Source organism: Bidens hawaiensis, unplaced genomic scaffold (genome assembly GCF_021521415.1).
Source record: "Bidens hawaiensis isolate Kalapana, Puna unplaced genomic scaffold, B.hawaiensis_p1.1 tig00018745_1, whole genome shotgun sequence".
Lineage (NCBI taxonomy): Eukaryota > Viridiplantae > Streptophyta > Magnoliopsida > Asterales > Asteraceae > Bidens > Bidens hawaiensis.
This window is the reverse complement of record NW_027492838.1, coordinates 105,536-124,712: the sequence shown is the minus strand read 5'-3', so window position 1 is coordinate 124,712 and position 19,177 is coordinate 105,536. Positions and strand designations below refer to the sequence as shown.

The 19,177-nt window shown below is 42.2% G+C and overlaps 1 protein-coding gene across 1 annotated transcript; it reads left to right on the top strand.

The window, feature by feature from the left end:
* On the top strand, positions 1-18,888 carry LOC143556790 (uncharacterized). The gene is made up of 7 exons (XM_077046030.1): positions 1-468; positions 905-1,417; positions 13,763-13,900; positions 14,729-14,812; positions 17,332-17,388; positions 17,696-18,153; positions 18,676-18,888. The coding sequence occupies exons 1-7, from the start codon at positions 48-50 to the stop codon at positions 18,691-18,693; spliced, it is 1,689 nt and encodes a 562-aa protein (XP_076902145.1). The 5' UTR covers positions 1-47; the 3' UTR covers positions 18,694-18,888.
* Positions 18,889-19,177: the final 289 nt, after the last annotated feature.

The window sequence follows — 19,177 nt, the reverse complement described above, 5'->3', positions numbered from 1 at the left end:
ACCTTGGCAAAGTAACAAACCATTCTAACCTAGAAACAATATCAACAATGGCATCAACACCTTCTTCTTCTTCTTCACTATCTTCCAGTAAATACCCACAACCAATTTACATGGATAATGATCTTGACAGTAGCTTCACCGAACTCAATCGCTACACTGTCAACTACTGGAGAATGCTCATGCAGAGCTATATCGAGGGCAACGGTCTCATTGCTTTCATCAATGGCTACAGCAAGCCACCACCTGAGATGATTCCGGACGAACAATTGAAATGGATCGAGAACCCATATTATAAGGAATGGAAGGAAATAGATGACCAGGTACAACGTTGGATCATTTCAACAATTCAAGATGACTTATGGACAGCGCTATCTAGTCAATATCCTGGAAAGACTTCAGCTGAGTTGTGGACTTTTATCCTCCATAGCGTTCAACGACCTCCTACGATGACTCATCCTGATCATCACGGTAACATATACTTAATTCACTCTTCTTAATTGATATAGGTGTCACTCGATTTTCGGTCGTTAAAGTTACATACAAAAATTATCTTTTTACCAGTGTCATGTAACGTGACACCGGTGCTAATAACCTAGGTCTGTCCATGGTATCAAGTACCCAACCTGCACAACTATACCAAGTGGCAGGGCCGGCTCAACGAATGTGAAGGTTTAAATCGAAACAAGATTTTGTGGCATTTTCATGAGAATTGTTAATAACTTGCTTATTACAAGTTTTGAACTCGTAACAACCAAGCCTACCACCAAACCAATACACTACTTTGAGTTTACTTTACTCATTATACTTGATTGACGTTTTATCATTAATTACTTTTTTTATCATATAATTGGTGTGAATCATAGATTTATAGCTTATTAATATACAAAAACCTTGAATTCTTTAGTTAACCAAAAGAGTTACACGGTCGAAAACCAATCAACAAAAAGGAAGAACTTCAGAAAATATTTGGAACTGTACAAGGCTGTTGTAGGAGGCGATATGAACACTTTACAAAAGAAATTGGATCAAGACCCGACCGTTGTGAGGACAATCATCACAGGAGCCTCTGAAACACCATTGATAGTTGCATCCCACAAGAAAACAAACATTAGTATAGTGGAGAAGCTTATAAGTTTGATGTCACCACCAGATTTGGCTATGCAAAATTGCTTTGGCAGGACGGCTCTTTTTGGAGCCGCTGCTGTCGGGGATGTTGAGGCAATGAACGAAATGGTGGAGAAGAATCCTAACCTTCCTTACATTTGTGACATGTATAATCAACTGCCTATTCACTATGCTTCAAATGCTGGTGAAAAAGATTCTGTTGACTACCTGTTACAAGTCACTGATAATGCAGCTCTTGACGAATTGAAAAGGTTAAGACTTGTGCATGCACTCATATCAGGCGGAATTTATGGTGAGTTCCAAAATTAACTAAAGATGATATCAGATTTACTTGTATGACATATATAGGCGTGCCTTGTGATCACACTAGTGTTCAGGAGGTAAATTCAATGTTTTTGGGCTAAAGCGGATTCTAAAATCGGACTCTTTTTATAACTTTTTCTTTATTTGAATTCTAACACCTTGGAATATGATGACACACATTTTTGGGAAAATCTCAAAAATATCCTAGTTTGACCAAAAAATTAGCACATATTCTACAAAAATCCCCAAAATAGCCTTTTCTTTCCCATCGGATCCGATGGATTAGTATAGCTAGCCTATCAAATGTTGATACGTATTCAAATTTTCCAACGGATGCAACGTATTTTTAAGCTATCCGACAGATTCGTGTTATAGGTGACGTAATAATAAATAGTTGGATCCGACTGTTCAGTAATGCTTCCACCGGATCCGAAATCCGATAGTTTAATTTGTTCGTCGAACCCTAGATTTTCAATTCGGGGGTTTTTGATTTTGAGGTCTATAGTGAAAGTGAACACTATGGTTGTGTTTTCCTCGAAAAACTAAGCGATTTGCACTATGAATTAGCTTGAATTTGTAGAGAAATAAGAAACATGAAGATGGAGGTTGGTTATTGAGGTTTAGGGGTTGAGAGATAGAATATGAAGAATTCCGTCGGATGATGTTGAAATTATGTCGGATCCAACGGAAAATATAGGCTACTTTTGGGATTTTTGTAGAATATAGACTATTTCTAGAATTTTTGGTAAAACTTTTTTTTGTACACAATTTCTAAAAAGTACACAATTATATATATTATTGTTTTCAATGCAAGTAACCATATTTTGTTTGAATCTCAGCCTTTGGATGAATCTGAGAAGCAATCTCAGCCGTTAAAAGTCATGAAATACCTTCTAGAAGGGGAGGTTACTAGCAGTTTTCTTACTTCAACTCCCGCTCAAGTCTCTCCGCATAACACTCCTCTCAAACCCTAATATATACACAAATGAGGGGGCAGTTCCTCGCTCTCTCATACGCACATCTTCACTTGACGAATTGTGATCATACAACAATCAATTAAGTTCCTCAGGCCAATGGTAAATTTATATTTCTACCAATCAACAATCTATTGTTAGGATTTCAAAAGTTATTAGATTGCTCCATTTTGATTATATATGATTTTGTTACTCTTCTAATACTTTGGTGACTTTTTTTTTTCTTTTACCAATTTGCTCATGCTATGCTTGGTTTTGGTAGGGATTATTATCTATAGAAATGGTAAGTTCAGGTTAGAGATCCTAATCTACATTTTATTCTTTGCTCGATCCAACATAAATTTGACTTGAAGGTAAACCAATATTCGATTGAACTTACACGGTTAAACCTATTGTTCTTTAGGATTTATAGTTTTTTTTTAAAATAATTATATAATTGCCATGATAAAAAAAACTTTCATGTGACTTAATCATGATATTTAGAATGTTCGTTTCTTCATGCTTTTTAGGCCGAACAGGACACCGATGAACTTCGCTTTACTCCGAGAGAAAAATGTAAGAATTTTGATGATAGTTTACATTTAAAAAATAAGTTGTTGTTTTTCCTAATTAAAATTATAATGTAAAAATTATGCTGCAAGGTGATTTGAGGAGTCTGGACGAATGCCTACCCTTACAGGCTTACAAAGTGTTGATATCTTTAGATACCCACTCATGGTGGGATCTCGATGCTCCGATAACACACAAATGAGTTCCTGCTTTGGTAAATTAGCTATTCATATTTCTTCCTTTTACTTACAAGTAATGGATTAGCTTTTAATAAAAATAAAAACTAAATATATGATCACACATAGTTTATAGTCCTTAACTCCTTATTAACTATATTAGCTTTTGACTAACATCCATCAGTTTTTAGAACATTTTTTATTGGATCTTCTTATTTACTTTCAAATGTTATTTCTATATCAGGATGTATCATCAAAATTAATATTCTTTTAGTTTCAGGTTTATGCCAGTAAAAATCGAGAGTTGACTGACTGAGCTGCTTACATGCTCTAAAAAAGGGTGGTCCTAAAGGATAGGTTTTATTACATACTTGCTGTATAGCAGGATGTTCTGATCTTAGATGTGTGAAACTTTTTTTTTCCAGGGTTGCCCTTTCATAGCTTTTGCTGACTGTGATGCATTGAACAAGGCTATTGAACTCTATGGAACTGAATTTAATGGAGGAAACGTAATTGTGAAGGAAGCAAACCAAGAGGTGAAGGAGAAAGTTCAGGACGTGGTGGAGTTTGTGGTGGCTTTAATTCATGGCATGAGTGGCGTAAGAGGTAGGTTTGGTGGCGGAGATGGTGGTTGTGGTGGTGGCACAGGACGTGGACCTAGCGCGCCTCGCTTGACAACACCCGTTAAAGCTATATGCTCTTTATATTCCCTTTTTAGTTTAACCAAGTCATTAGGCAAAAGCAGATTCTTATAAGCAAATGGTTTTCTTTTTCAGGAAAGAAGACAACTTTCGGTGACGATTAAATCTTAAACGAGTGTTCATGTCGTTTGAAGAATATAGCCGGAGAGCTCGGTAAGCATATGTTTCAAGTATAGGACAAGTGGTGGCAAATGATTGATTAAACTTGCAAATTGAAGAGGTAGGTCCCAGCAGAGCCCAGTTGGACCCGCAAGACTCACCTCGAAGAGGGACGTCTGCGCAGTTGTACTCGCAAGACTCCTTACAGGGACGTCTGCGCAAAGACCAACTGGATCCGCAGGACCCACCACGCTCAGAGAGATGACGTCCTTACGCGCAGTACGCAAGCTGTTCCCGCAGGAAAAGCCTCCCAATGGTCGAAGTACTCCGCCTGTTCTCGCAGCTGCGGATACTAGCCATCAGGGAAGGCTACCCGCACCAACAGCAAGGCTACACGCAAAAGGCACTAACTCTCAATAATTCAGTGTCACCTGAAGAAGGAACGAGCAAGGCGGGAGGGGGAATACTCCCGCCCAAAATGAGCCAGTCTGTATGCTTCTGGAAGATCTTTTGTACTATACCTGCCAAGGTATGGACAAAATAGACAAGATCTGACCAAAGCAGCCCATGAACCAATCACAGGGTGACAGCTCACCGACAATAGTACGAGGAGGAGCACCCTCTAGTACGAAATGTCACTATCAGCCGCTGCCTACTCACCAACCCTCATCGTGGCACGTACATAGCCTGCAGTTGGTGGAAAAGGAATAGTACATAGCCGGCCTTGTCACTATCAGCCGCTACCTACCCACCAACCAGCATGGCACGTGGCCCACAGTTGGTAGAAAAGGATTATTATACAGCTGGCTGTACCTGCTTGGAAACCTACCTTCGGCTATAAATACTCCAACATCTTGGAATGGTATTATCACATCTTAATATCTTATATCTTCATATATTACCTGATATCTGCTCTAGTCATTCTCTTAATATACACTTATATTCAAGAGCAATCTAGTCTGATTCTCATGCCGGAGGGTGGTCACAAGGAGGTACCCCCCCTTCTCAGTGACGAGCTCACGGTGTCTGTTTTGCAGGTCATCAGAAGAACCATCTTTGCCGGACATAACCCTCGTGGGAAACATCTATTTAACCCCCAGATTATCCGTAATCTGCCCGGGGTCGATTAGTGTTTCTTCATTGGCGCCATCCGTGCATAAAAGCTAGAACTTACTCTTTTTCAGTTTTTTCAAAACTTCTGGAAAGATGGTTAACGTTACTCCGGTCCCAAGGCCACCGAGTGACCAAGAAACCCCGGTAATCACAACCCCAGCTACTGGGGGGAACACCGGCGAGTACACAGTTTTTACGAACACTACCCCGGCTACCCAAGCCGGGGCAAGTGCAGTAAATTTTACGAACACTACCCCGGTTACCCGAGCTGGGGCAAGTGCAGTAAATAATCCTTCACTGGGATTCACTGATACCCAGTTGGAGAGACAACGGACGAGGCTCCCCCGCCAAACACTTGATGAAATTAAAGCGTGGGCGGAAGCACGACAGAGGGAATTCCAAGCTGAGTTGGAAGAACGCTTACGTTCAATCCAACAGGCTGACGAGTTCGGAAACACTCAACAGCTCAACATGAGCAATGAGTTCGAGTACTGGGACGATGATCGGGAGGAATCCGACACCGACGTAAACCCTCGCCATAGGGCGAAAGGGAAGCGTAAGGTAACGGACTCCCAACCGAGAAGGCATTTTGGAGAAACCTTCAAACCAAAAAACGCGGGTGGAAACCCACGTGATTTCTCCAAAACCTTTAGACCAACTGCTGCAAATGCGGGAACGTCCAAGTTCGCAAGGGACATTGCGGAAGCAATCGCCCCGAAAAGTGCCAAACAGATGTCCAACATTGGCACATACGATGGTATATCTGACCCAGACGATCATTTGAACAGATTCATAGCGGGGGCAACCGTTAGTAATTGGACGGAACCTACGTGGTGCTACATGTTCCAAATGACGCTTGCTGGGGCATCCAGAGCGTGGTTTGATCGTCTACCGGTCCACCACATCTACGATTGGGCAGACTTCCAGCAGAAGTTCAGCCAACACTTCAGCCAACAAAGAAAGTATACCGAAGAGCTATGGACAATCCTCAACTGCATCCGAGAGGAGGATGAGTCTCTACTAGACTTCATCACGCGCTTCAATTCAAAGAAGCTAAGTCTGGGCACTATTAGTGAAGACCTTGTTCGCACTGCTTTCATCCAGGGCGCGAAAGACCCAGAGCTCATCCGCACCTTAACGGGTAAAGATGGCATGCCATTCACATGGGATGCCATCATGACAGCAGCTAAACGCTTTGCGGAAACTGAAAAACAACTGGGTAGAGATCTTCCCCAGAGCACAAACCTCTACACCCAGAAAACAAGAGAAAACAACGTCCTTACCGCCCGACTCAACAAAAAGAGGAAGCTAGGCATTTGGCAGTCAAGGGTAAACTTTAACACCTCATCAGGCTCGCACCCTCGGTTGGGCGGAAGGGATTACATGCGGTTTTCGAACCGGAACTCCAGATGGACGCCACTCACCAAAAGCGTCACCGAGATATTTGACACCGAGAGGCTCCCATGGCCAGAGGCTCCAATAATCCGACAGCGTCACAACACTGATCAAAGCAAATTCTGTGACTTCCACAGGACAAAAGGCCACACCACTGAAGAATGCACAGACTTGAAGGACATCGTCGAAGCATTTGTCAGAGATGGGATGCTCGCGCACCTCGTGGCGTAATGAACGCTGAGCAGGCAAATGTGTGTAGAACCCCAGTTGGGGAAAACACGGATGAAACTGCAGCTTCAATGTTGGAGACTACATACTGCGTAAACAACGAGATTCCGAACCAAGTGTGCATATCGGCTCGAAAGGCTCGATGACACTCCCATCCCAAGAACATGGAAGGGAGCTTAATTACACAGGCTCCATGTAGATCAATTCCAAACTTGTAAAGAAAAGGCCCAGAGCCACTTCTAATGGAAATGATTCTCCTTATCACATTGATGCTGATGGTCTTACATTTATACTTATTAACTTTCCACACTGATATGCCGGTATTCACCGCATAAATAAGTGTGAAAGGAAGTCGTTGCGTGTGGACGGCGGCAAAACCCGCATAAACACAAAAAACGGCAAATCTTCACGCAGGTCAGTTATAGGTGAAGATTGGTCATCCCACTAAATGAAAGTGACGGTCCTACCCGCACAATCATGATAGAGGAAACTGAACACTAACCTATTGACAACCGCGCGTCGAACGGTTAACTTATTCAAAACACTTGGAAAATTGCTAAGTTAAACTAAAGTATGCACGAGCGAATCATATATTGTTTATGCGGCAAAACAAGTGCCAAATTAAGCTATAATATGCATGAGCAAGTCATATAACGTTTATAACGCAAGTCATCCAGTGAAACTGGCGGTCCTACCCGCACAAACATTTATATTTCATAAAAAATTCAATTACAAGAATGGCCGGGTATCTACCCGCCTACAGAAATATAAATCTATCCTAATCTATCCTAACGGTGGGAAGGGATCTTAAGGTTCAAACTTCAGGACCACTACCCCCAACCCACTTGAACCCGCACCATCAGTTGGCTGTGGCGGTTCAAGGAAAGCCTTGAGGATAGCTAGCCCATCATCAGCAGCAGCAACTTCGTTCACCTTCTCCATCACCGGATGTGGGAAGGCAGCGTACTGGCTCACTGCTTGGTCGTAAGCAACTTCAGTATCTACGTCATAAAGAGGGAAGTTGGAAGGCGGGATGCCCTTCTCAACATACCCCAGACCAAGCAGGAAACCTGCGTTTTCCCCATCATCATGGGAAGCGTTGAGGGCTGAGCTCATAGCATCGTCATAAGATGTATCCGTGAAGACCCGATGCACAACCTACAAAAAGATCAATATGTGTCAAAACCTTTTCTAAGTACAAAGAAAAGCGTGAAGACATTATGAAGCTACGCATATCTGCGACAACGCTTCTCGAAGAAGCCATTCCTTGGTAACCAGAGCCTCCTGGAGGGCAGCTTGAGCTTGGTTACGGGCGCGTTCGGCTTCACTTTTGTTAAGGTTGGCAAGCAACACTTCCTTAGCAGCAGCCTCTTCAACGCCCTTTAGCTTACGCTCAGTATGGTCATGCACCCCCCTCTGGTCCAAGATCTCTTGAAGCTTCTTGGCGTCTTCCATGGCCAAGGCATCATGAGCCTGCTGGAGCCTCTCTAGTTTGGCTTTCAGCTCCTCATTCTCAGCGCGCAGAGGCTCGGCAATAGCTTCAGCCTTGGTGGCCCTCTCGGTCGCGTTCCGAGCAGTTTCCTTAGCCAACCGAAGCTGTTCGTTAACAGCTTGGGCAGCCTTGGAACGGGCCTCGAGACGGGCCTGAACTTCAACCTCGAGGGCCTTGAAGGCCTTTTCCTTCTCCGCAGCAACAGCGGAGAGCCTCCTGTTCTCTTCCCGGATGGCCCGCGTCTGAGCCACTTCTTGGATACGCGCAGCTTTTAACTTGTCGTTTTCATGACAAAGCAACTCCACGCGCGGCTGCATCCGGGCAAGAAGAATTCGAAGCTCAGTGGTTAGCCTACCCTCCTGGTAGCTAGCCATTGCTTCCCCCAACGCACCACTGGGAGCTGCGTGGCGCGCCCAATCCACGCAGTCCACAGACGGGCGAAGGGTTGTTCCTCGGCGGATGTTCCATCGTGGAACATACACTTCATTGAAATCCGACACTGCAAAAAACAAAAAGCAGTTAGGAAAAGATGATATAAAAAAAAGGCCAAAATAACCCTACGCACCTGTAGGGTCGACAACAGGCCGGTAGCCGCCGAACCCATCACCTGAACCTAAGGGATATCCATCCAAGAGGTCAGGCAGATGGGAAGGAGGCAAAGAGTGGCTAGAAGCCCCAGACATACCTGCTGAACCGGCCGGGGACGACGTAGTCACCGGTGCCGGAGGCACGGTTGAAGCCGCCGCGGTAGAGACCACCGGTGGTGAACTCACAGGAGGTGAACTCACAACCGTGGCCGCCGCTGCGGAAGAACCCGCAGGAAACACCACCGCCGGCTCAGTAAAGGATTCCGTGAAGATGGCACTGACAGCCGGCGGAGATGAAGTTACAATTGGAACAGTTGCCTCAATCGGGTGAGCAACCGAACCAACACCTGAAACAGGCGCAGTCGCCTGGGTCATCGCCTCGGGTAGGTTGACCAAACCTACCGTCATGGGTCCAGGAATGCTACTTCCCGCTCCACTCGGGAATGCGGTTGCATCCACGCCTGCACGAAGACAAGATATATAAGTATGATGGAGGAAAGATATGCAGTTAAGATATAAAGAATACTTACGAGTTTTCTTGAGCTTGAAGGTTCTGATCGGCGGGGACGAACCAGATGGAGCCGGCCTCTTCACGCCGGTCACCGTCGCCATACTGGGCTGCCCGGAGGTGACAGCGGTCTCAACCTCCGGAACAGTGGTCTCAACACCACCAAGGTTCCCCGCCGCCTCCTCGCTTTCGGTCTCCGACCCAGACCGGTTTCCCTGATCGGCAGTGGAGGCAACCTTCGCCTTGCCCTTCGCGCCAGCAGCCCTCTTCTTCCTCACGAGAAAAGGACCATCTGCGGAATCCTCATCAGAAGATGACAAGATTAGAGGAATTCCAGCAGAGGTTTGAGCATGGAGAGGGCGGGGGTTAAAGAGTTCCTTACCTGGCCGCGTGGCACTCAGAAGATCGTGGCCTGGCGGGTAGACCTCCACAAACCGATCCGCCGTTTGCTCCAAGATGGGCAACTCGTTCTCATCAAGAGCGCGAGTACCCATCCGAGCGGGACCACCAGCCTCCCGCGGATGCAGGAGCGATTGTAGGTCATTCCCCTCTGAAATAAAAAGAAAGAAACGGTTAGAAGAAAAACCCTAAATCAGCAAAGAAGACGGAACATACCGTAAGGGATAGAGTTCAAACCGTATTCAAGGACGATGGGAATCTGTGGCACCTCTGCCCCAGCATCCTTCCATACTCGGCTCATCCCGAGCATCACCATCCCAGACTCCGCAAAGCGGTAGACTGGAGTCTGGATTCGGGAGATCTTAGTAAACCATTCTGCCTCCTCGTAGTTGGAGGCGTGAAGGTTCGGGAGTGCTCTCCCGTTCTTGAATGTCATCGCAATGGGGACGACACAGGCAGAGATGTAGAAGAACTCCCGCTTCCAAGACCGAAGACTGCGCTCGGTAGCGCAGATCTTCAGACCCTTGATCCGGGTGACCAAGGTATACCACCTCTGGATGCACCTCCATGAATAGAAGGTCATCAGGCGGTCAACGTGGGGCTCAACGCCCAGAATGCGGCACACCCATTCAAAGTGGCGAACCTTTGCGATCGCCATCGGGTGCACCTCCGTCAGGTGTACACCGTGTCTCTCCAGAACACGGTAAACAAACTTCGTCAATGGGAACCTGAGATTCCCATAGACGAAGAATGCAGCATATACCCCTATCTTGCCCTTCGGGGCATCGTACACCGTCTGATGAGGCTTAGGAAACTCAGGCTCGAAAGGCTCGAGCATGAACTTCCTAACAATGTACTGGTACAGTTCGACGGTAAGAGCACACTGGCACTCGCCAGCAGTACTCTTATCGTCCTTGTCAGACGTGGACGACGGGTTCTCAGTATACACCTCCGACTCCTCGGCTGTAGCCTCAAGATCGTGAGTAAAAGACATCTTGCAGGTATGAAAGAAAACGATTTCAAGAGAATGCTCGACGGAAAGGTTAGAGTATTCGCCGGAAATCGTTGAGAAGAAGAAGAGAAGTGAGTGTGGATTAAGATGCACCCTCTCCCCCTTTATATACTCATCGCAATGAATGCGATGAATTTAATGCGGAGGAGAGAGGAAAGTGCATGTGCAATGAAATTATGACACGTGGAAAAAGCAAGCTGGCAATAGCTGTTGACAGGACGCGCGCCGTAAACTTCGCGGCCACGCGCCCGAAAACTCGCGCCCACGCGCCTGAAAAAGCGTCTGGAATGACCATATATTGTCACGTCGCCATAACTTCCTGCACGTCCTGAAACTGTCAGAAGAAACCGTCGGACAACGCAACCGTCCCTTCAACAGTTGGGACTGTTCTTATCCTTTCACCAACTCTTCGAATTTCAAAAAATTCAAAAAAGTTTCAAAAAGATTCAAAAGTAAGCGGGAAAATACCCCCTTACCTTGGCAACCAAGTAACCGTAAGACAGGTGCGGGTACAGTGTCAAGGCAAAACCCTTCACATACTCAGCACCCGCAGGGAATTGAAGCCAAGAATACCTTGGCAACCAAGTAACCATAAGACAGGTGCGGGTACAGTGTCAAGGCAAAACCCTTCACATACTCAGCACCCGCAGGGAATTGAAGCCAAGAATACCTTGGCAACCAAGTAACCATAAGACAGGTGCGGGTACAGTGTCAAGGCAAAACCCTTCACATACTTAGCACCTGCAGGGAATTGACGCCAGGAATACCTTGGAAGTAAAATAACTATAAGACGAGTGCGGGTACAGTGTCAAGGCAAAACCCTTCACATACTTAGCACTCCGCAGGGAATTGAAACCAAGAAGGATCTTCTGGGCAATGCTTGCGGAAAGGGAACTAACATCCCCGCATAGCGGGAACGTTGAGAACTAGATTGTTTGAAGCTCCAAGATGGAATTGGTTGTTTAACATAATTGATCACTATGTCAAATTACCAAAACCTCGTGGAGAATCTACAAGTGAAACTCAACGCTCCTGACTTGCGAAGAGGTTACACACCTACCCGCATCATACCCAAAGATCAAGCAGAACAGTGGGAAATTCTGCACGTGACATTAGGAAACCCGCGGGAAGAATCCCCGCGGAAAACCTTAAAACTAAACCCTTTTCAAAACCCTCTGCTTAAGTCCAAAAGTTCACCTCATTAACAATTCATGAGAAGAACATTGGACTGGGGGGACTTGAAGAGGTAGGTCCCAGCAGAGCCCAGTTGGACCCGCAAGACTCACCTCGAAGAGGGACGTCTGCGCAGTTGTACTCGCAAGACTCCTTACAGGGACGTCTGCGCAAAGACCAACTGGATCCGCAGGACCCACCACGCTCAGAGAGATGACGTCCTTACGCGCAGTACGCAAGCTGTTCCCGCAGGAAAAGCCTCCCAATGGTCGAAGTACTCCGCCTGTTCCCGCAGCTGCGGATACTAGCCATCAGGGAAGGCTACCCGCACCAACAGCAAGGCTACACGCAAAAGGCACTAACTCTCAATAATTCAGTGTCACCTGAAGAAGGAATGAGCATGGCGGGAGGGGGAATACTCCCGCCCAAAATGAGCCAGTCTGTATGCTTCTGGAAGATCTTTTGTACTATACCTGCCAAGGTATGGACAAAATAGACAAGATCTGACCAAAGCAGCCCATGAACCAATCACAGGGTGACAGCTCACCGACAATAGTACGAGGAGGAGCACCCTCTAGTACGAAATGTCACTATCAGCCGCTGCCTACTCACCAACCCTCATCGTGGCACGTACATAGCCTGCTGTTGGTGGAAAAGGAATAGTACATAGCCGGCCTTGTCACTATCAGCCGCTACCTACCCACCAACCAGCATGGCACGTGGCCCACAGTTGGTAGAAAAGGATTATTATACAGCTGGCTGTACCTGCTTGGAAACCTACCTTCGGCTATAAATACTCCAACATCTTGGAATGGTATTATCACATCTTAATATCTTATATCTTCATATATTACCTGATATCTGCTCTAGTCATTCTCTTAATATACACTTATATTCAAGAGCAATATAGTCTGATTCTCACGCCGGAGGATGGTCACACGGAGGTACCCCCCCCCCCCCTTCTCAGTGACGAGCTCACGGTGTCTGTTTTGCAGGTCATCAGAAGAACCATCTTTGCCGGACATAACCCTCGTGGGAAACATCTATTTAACCCCCAAATTATCCGTAATCTGCCCGGGGTCGATTAGTGTTTCTTCACAAATTTAAAAAGAGGAAAATGGAGTTTGTTTCTAGCGTTGCAGTTAGTTTTCTTTCATTAATTTTCTTTCATTAAAGCAACTACAACAGTCATGTTATATACATATATGTTTTTGATATGAAGTGAATACTTTGCAGTTTGCAGAATGATTCAAGGGTGTTATTAATGTTAATTTAGTAAAGCATTTTTGGGTGAATATATTGGTTAAGTTTTAATTTTATTAATACTAAGAAGTTAAAATACATCTACTAGAAACTTGGTTCTGTATTATACAAATAATGTGAATAAAATATACTTATGTCATAATAATGTTAAAATGTCCGTCCACCGGACGGGTATAAAACTAGTTATTATAGTTGTAGATTAAATAGACGACACGATTGGTTTTTGGCCGAACATAGTGGAGCCGGTGAGATCTGAATGGCATTTTTAACGAAATTAATCCTAAAAATCCTCCGATCAAAATCTAAAAATTCAACGAAATTAATCCTAAAAATCAGGTATCTCGTTGATATTGTGCTAAAAGCTTTAGCTTACCTTTTTTACACTTGAATCCCCATGTCCAAAAGCAAATACGTATCTTTAATACAAAGTTGGTAATTACGGCGGATCCGTCCAAAATAAAAGGAAAATCGTTAGTTGTTTTATAGCTAAGAATTTTGTCCATAGTTTCGTCCGTAATCAATCTATAAGTAATCAGATGTACCCCACCTGAATTCTGACGAAGTATGGCCGATGGACTTTTGACATATAATTTAGCCGTAAGTGATACCTATTTATTTTATGGTGTGTTGTGCAACTTTACTGAATCTTCAACTAAATTTTGTAGATACATGTCTTTCTTTGCTTAAACGCTTTCCAGAGCTGTGTTACAATGAGCTTACACCCTTGGAAACCCTAATTTACAGGCATTCTGCGTTTCCTAGCGGTGCCCATTTCAACTTCTGGCAGCGCATGATCTACTCCTGTAAGCATCTACTAATTAAGTTTTAAACCACCTTCATTATCATCTTGTAATGTTTTGATCTTGGAGAACTATATATGTTATAGTTAGTCAAGTGTTCACTCTTCATTGTTAGTAGTATTTACGTAACATCCATAAATAGAAACAAATTTTAATGTGAGAAACTTATTATTACGCTATACTTTTTAACATGAGTAATAATAATTACCCTAGTTTGTTTTGTTATACAGTAATGGTTATTACATAAAATGGATCAACTGGGGTAAGTATTATTATTTTAGTATAAAATCGTAGCGTAAGAATAACTACTTTAGCGTAATAATAACTACTTTTAGCGTTAGCTGTGAAGTATATATACTATAATACTTCTTAGATTTTTCATGTTAAAAATTGTTTGAATAAATATATGCAAGCACTGTTTTTAATCAATTATATTATAGTGATTTTAATCAATTATATTATTTCTCTTCTATTTTTGATTATTTAAATACAATGGGAATATTAATAAATGTGAATTGGTCTTTTTGGTAACTAACGATAATGAAATTAAATGCAAGTTACATCTCTTTAATTCAATTTTCATCATGAAGTTGACTTGTGTTATGAGTTATGACCATATTATAAAGCATTGAGAGGTTCTAAATTAACTAATTAGGTTATATGATACTTTTGTTTTTGAAAGGCAATCGGGTGACTTGACTTAGTTTTGGTTTATTTGTTATATTAACCAACATATACCTACACAAGCATATCCAAATAAATACAAACTTAGTGTTAGTTTATTTGATTTGTACATATTGTAAACTCTTTTTGCTTTCTAATATAATGTAGATCTATCTGTTGAAACGGAAAGTCCCGTCGACTATTATAAAAGTACTAATGACACCGAGAATCCGGTGAAGGAAGTTGACAAAGGTACGTTAGAACTATTCCTTCAAAGTGAGAGGGTTTGAAAGCATGATAGTTGGGATGGGGATGTAATGGTGATGAGTTTGCATATTAGTATCATAGGGAGCATCCGCCTGTCCCCTTTGGTATTGAAAAAATTCGGGATGGTGATTCTTTGCTGTGTGTATCCAGAAACTATACTATTTTGCACCAATATCGAATATTATGCTATCATTAATTAAGATAATATTATTCTTAGTTACTATATTTTAGCATTAGAATTAGATTTTATTAGTTATCATTATTATATTTAATTTATTAGTTGTTATTATTATTATATGTTATATTTTATTGTTATAGCATTGTTATTATATTATTATTTATCTCAACGTTATTGATTTGTAAAGTTAAAACTGGTAGGGGGTGGATGAGATGAAAAGTGAACACATTTTTAGGCAATGTGTCCCGGGCGAAATTGGGCGATATTGGGGTGGAACACCGCCCCCTGGGCGAAATTGGGGCGAAATGTGCAAGGGCGTGGGGTATTTGTCGCCGGGGAGGAGAATGATTATATTATTATTATATTAGTAGTGTTATATATATATACCTATATATATTATATTACTATTTGTAGCCCCTACACCATTACACCCCAAAAACAAATTCTCACCCTTTGCTGACTGGGCGCCACACGGCGCAAAACGCCCTAATTTGTAGCCCCTCCACTACGCATAGCCTTATAGTTTTGAGATGATTAACATGAGATGAAAAATTGATGTCTTACTAAAATTGAGATAAAGTTGCGGGATGAAAAAAGTGAACGCATTCTCCCTACCCTAAGGGAGTCGAAACAACCAAGTGCTGAAGGGGAACACCACCCTATGCTTGTGGTATCGAACAAAATTTGATATAGGTAGTGAACTCGTGCCGATCATACCGAATCTAATAATTAATAGAAAAAACCTAAAGAAAAAATAATTACTATTTAATGTTAATGATGTTATTTAATTTAAATAATAGAAAAATGATTTTGGTATGATCGTGGTGAAAAGTTGATTTATTTCGATTGTTTTGAGATGAGATGAGATAAGATGGGAAAAAAATATTGCAACGCTGACATGGATAAAAGAGTGAGATGTAATCTAGCATTCTAAGTATAATTTTAGGCATTCCTTTTTGCTTTATCACAGGATCATTCTAAATTATTCGTCACCAATAGCTAAGTTGCTGTTTGGTTGCATGTTAATTCATTGATTTCAAGAGGATCTCTGAATCATTTAATATAGAGTATGTTTGATTCACTTCAAAACACCTATTAATGACTCATGGAGTCTCTTAATGAATAATTTTTAGAAACATGATGACCCATTTAAAAACTAACTCCTAATCATCAGTTTCATACACCAATCGGTTTTCTAAAAGTTTAGGCATTCTTGTATGTTTTATCACATGATCGTTACCAAAAATTATAATTATGGTCCATCACCAATAACTTAAAAATTATAATCCCTTAAGGGGTGTTTGGTAGAGGGATTTGATTGGGGAGAAATGGAATTAGAAATATTTCTTTTGTTTGTTTTCCACTTTTCATTTCTATTTCTCTTTCTATTTCTCTAAAACTAGAGAATTCCATTTCTCTTTAAAACAAAGAGAAATCCATTTCTCAGCAGCCTCCTCATAGCGTGTCACCACCTCGTCTCCGGCCACCACCTCGTCTCCGGCCGCCACCTCGTCTCCAAGTCTGCAACCGCCACCTCGTCTCCAAGTCTGCAACCACCAACCCGTCTCCGCCGTTCGCAGTGGTGAACACAGAGATGGTAACCGGTTGATTGTGGTCGCAGGTGGGTGACAGTGGTGGTGGAAATCGGCGTTGGTTGCAGGTGGCTTCTGATTATCATCATCATCATCGCCACCACAACCACCACCACAAAATCTCCAAAGAGGCAGTGATGACAGATCTGAGCCTCCTTTTTCTATATCTTATGTTCCAAAAATTTAAATCTTTTTAATTTCTTGTGTACTGTGGTTGAAGAAGAGGGTTTGGTGGCGGCAACCGGTGGTGGTGGGCTGTGGTTGAAGAAAGGGCTGTGGTGGTGGTGCTGGTAGTGTGGGGCTGTGGTGGTGGGGCTGGTTGTGGTGGTGGTGCTGTGGTGGTGGGGCTGTGGTGGTGGGGCTGCGGTGGTGAGTGGTGTCAGGTTGGGTGGAGGTGGGGTTGGGTATGGTAGAGTTCTCTGTTTATTTTCTCGTGTACCAAACAAGAGAAATGATTCTCATTCTCCATACCAATTCTCTTTCTTTACAATTCCATTTCTATTTCTATTTTCTCTCTATTTCCATTCTCTGTACCAAACACCCCCTAAATGGTGTAGATCCAAATTAACAAAACAAGAAACTCTATTTATTTGTGATATACTAATATGTATCAATTGCATGCTACATATTGTATATGCTACTTTCCTTTATATAAACCAACATGTTCTTTCTAGTTTCTACCCTAAAATCTTTCTCAACACTTATACTAATGCATGATCATATCCTTTGGCCAGACTCTAAGAAAGAGACAAACTGGAGCTTGGTGTTTTGGAATCTCGCTAGCAAATTTGGTAGGCAACTCACATCGTTGCGCTATATTCTTGCATTGTATCATGCATCACACACATCACAAATGGCGTGTTATATATATATGCTTGATTCATTTCTATAAAATAAACTATCAATGATGACAACAACTGAACTCAGTAAGTAAAAGACAGACAACATTATCAACAAGAAGTTAAGTGACACTAATAACAAAGTACAAACTACCACGACCGCACCACCACCACCACAACAACAACAACACAATAGTTTGATAATAGGCATGTAGCAAATATTGAGGTTAAAGGGACATAATGATTGCTGACAATGCAGTGCCGAAGATCAAGAAAGTACAAAAGAAAAAAGTGATGCATGCCCAAGCTCTTCAACTCCTTAGATTCATTTGCTCAGAAATAGCAAATTTGGATAGTAGTAAAAGTATAAGAGATCTTATTGGGCATTCTATAGAAGCAGCGGCAACTATGGGGAACTCCGAGATTTTTGAAGAGATATTGGATACCTTTCCAAACGCGCTTTTTCTAGTGAATGAGAATAAACACAATGTGTTCCAAATTGCAATCGCAAATCGTAAGGCCAACGTCTTCAATATCATATACCAGATAAAAACACAACGTCATCTTTTGCTGGCACAAAATGATGCCTCATATAACACTGCTTTGCACTTGGCTGCCCGTTTGGTTGAAGGAACCAAGGATCATGCTAGTCCCAATCTCAGATCAAGTGCTCCTGGTGCAGCTCTTCAAATGCAACGTGAACTACAATGGTTCAAGGTACGTGTAGTAACTTTTCTTTTGCTACACATGTTAATTTCAACATCCATTATTAGGGCATTTTTAAAAACAAGAACATTTGTGGGTTATAGGTTTTTTAACTTGAACTCATAAATACTACAAAAATATAAAGACATAATAACGTGGAAACGATTGAAAGTTTCGGTATAAGTTCAATTGGTTTAAACAAGCAAACAAACATACAAACATATATCCAGTAAAATATGACTCGATCATCAAATAGGGTATGGGAGGATATCAGGATAATATGAAGGCAAGAGAGTAGAAAATGATAGCTATAGAAAACTATACTCTTTAAAGTATAAAAATACAATAACATAACTTATAAATAATAAAAGCAAAAATAAAAATATATACCAATAAGAGTAGTAAAATGATGAAACTAGAAAATACTAGTAATAGTATAGGAAAAGAAAAAAAGAGCACAGAACCTAGAAAGTAACTAGCAGTCTAGCACCGATGCCATAACGAATTAAAGCCCGATTTATATAATTTTGGCAGGAGGTTAAAAAACTATAGCGACGCCAAGATAAAGAGCAAAGGAATATCCATGGCAAGACACCATCAACAATATTTACTGAATCACATGACAAATTAGCAAAGGAAGGTGAGGAATGGATGAAAGATAGAGCTAACTCCGGGATCATTGTAGCAACACTCATTGCTACCATTGTATTTACCTCTGTGATTACTGTACCAGGTGGAACGAATAGCGGAAATGGCTTGCCAATATTCTCTGAAAGACTATGCTTTGGCGTATCTGATGCACTTGGCTCCCGCATGGCCGGAGCAAATGGGTTTTGTTTTGGTAATTAAAGAGGCTGGCAAATTTTATTGAGATACGAATAAAAAGATTACAACCAAATCACACTCTTAATGAAAATACAGCAGCAGTACCAACATTATTTCACAAAACAAAGGCAACATTCATTCTTTGTTACATAATAGCAAATCATCATATACCGAGTATAAAAACACTTAATAGATTCTCCATGAAGTGTAT

Coding starts and splice junctions, on each gene's coding strand:
- LOC143556790 (XM_077046030.1), top strand. CDS start 48: ATGGCATCAACACCTTCTTCTTCTTCTTCACTATCTTCCAGTAAATAC. Junction 13,901..14,728: donor GCAGCGCATGATCTACTCCT/GTAAGCATCTAC, acceptor AATATAATGTAG/ATCTATCTGTTGAAACGGAA. Junction 17,389..17,695: donor GAATCTCGCTAGCAAATTTG/GTAGGCAACTCA, acceptor CTGACAATGCAG/TGCCGAAGATCAAGAAAGTA.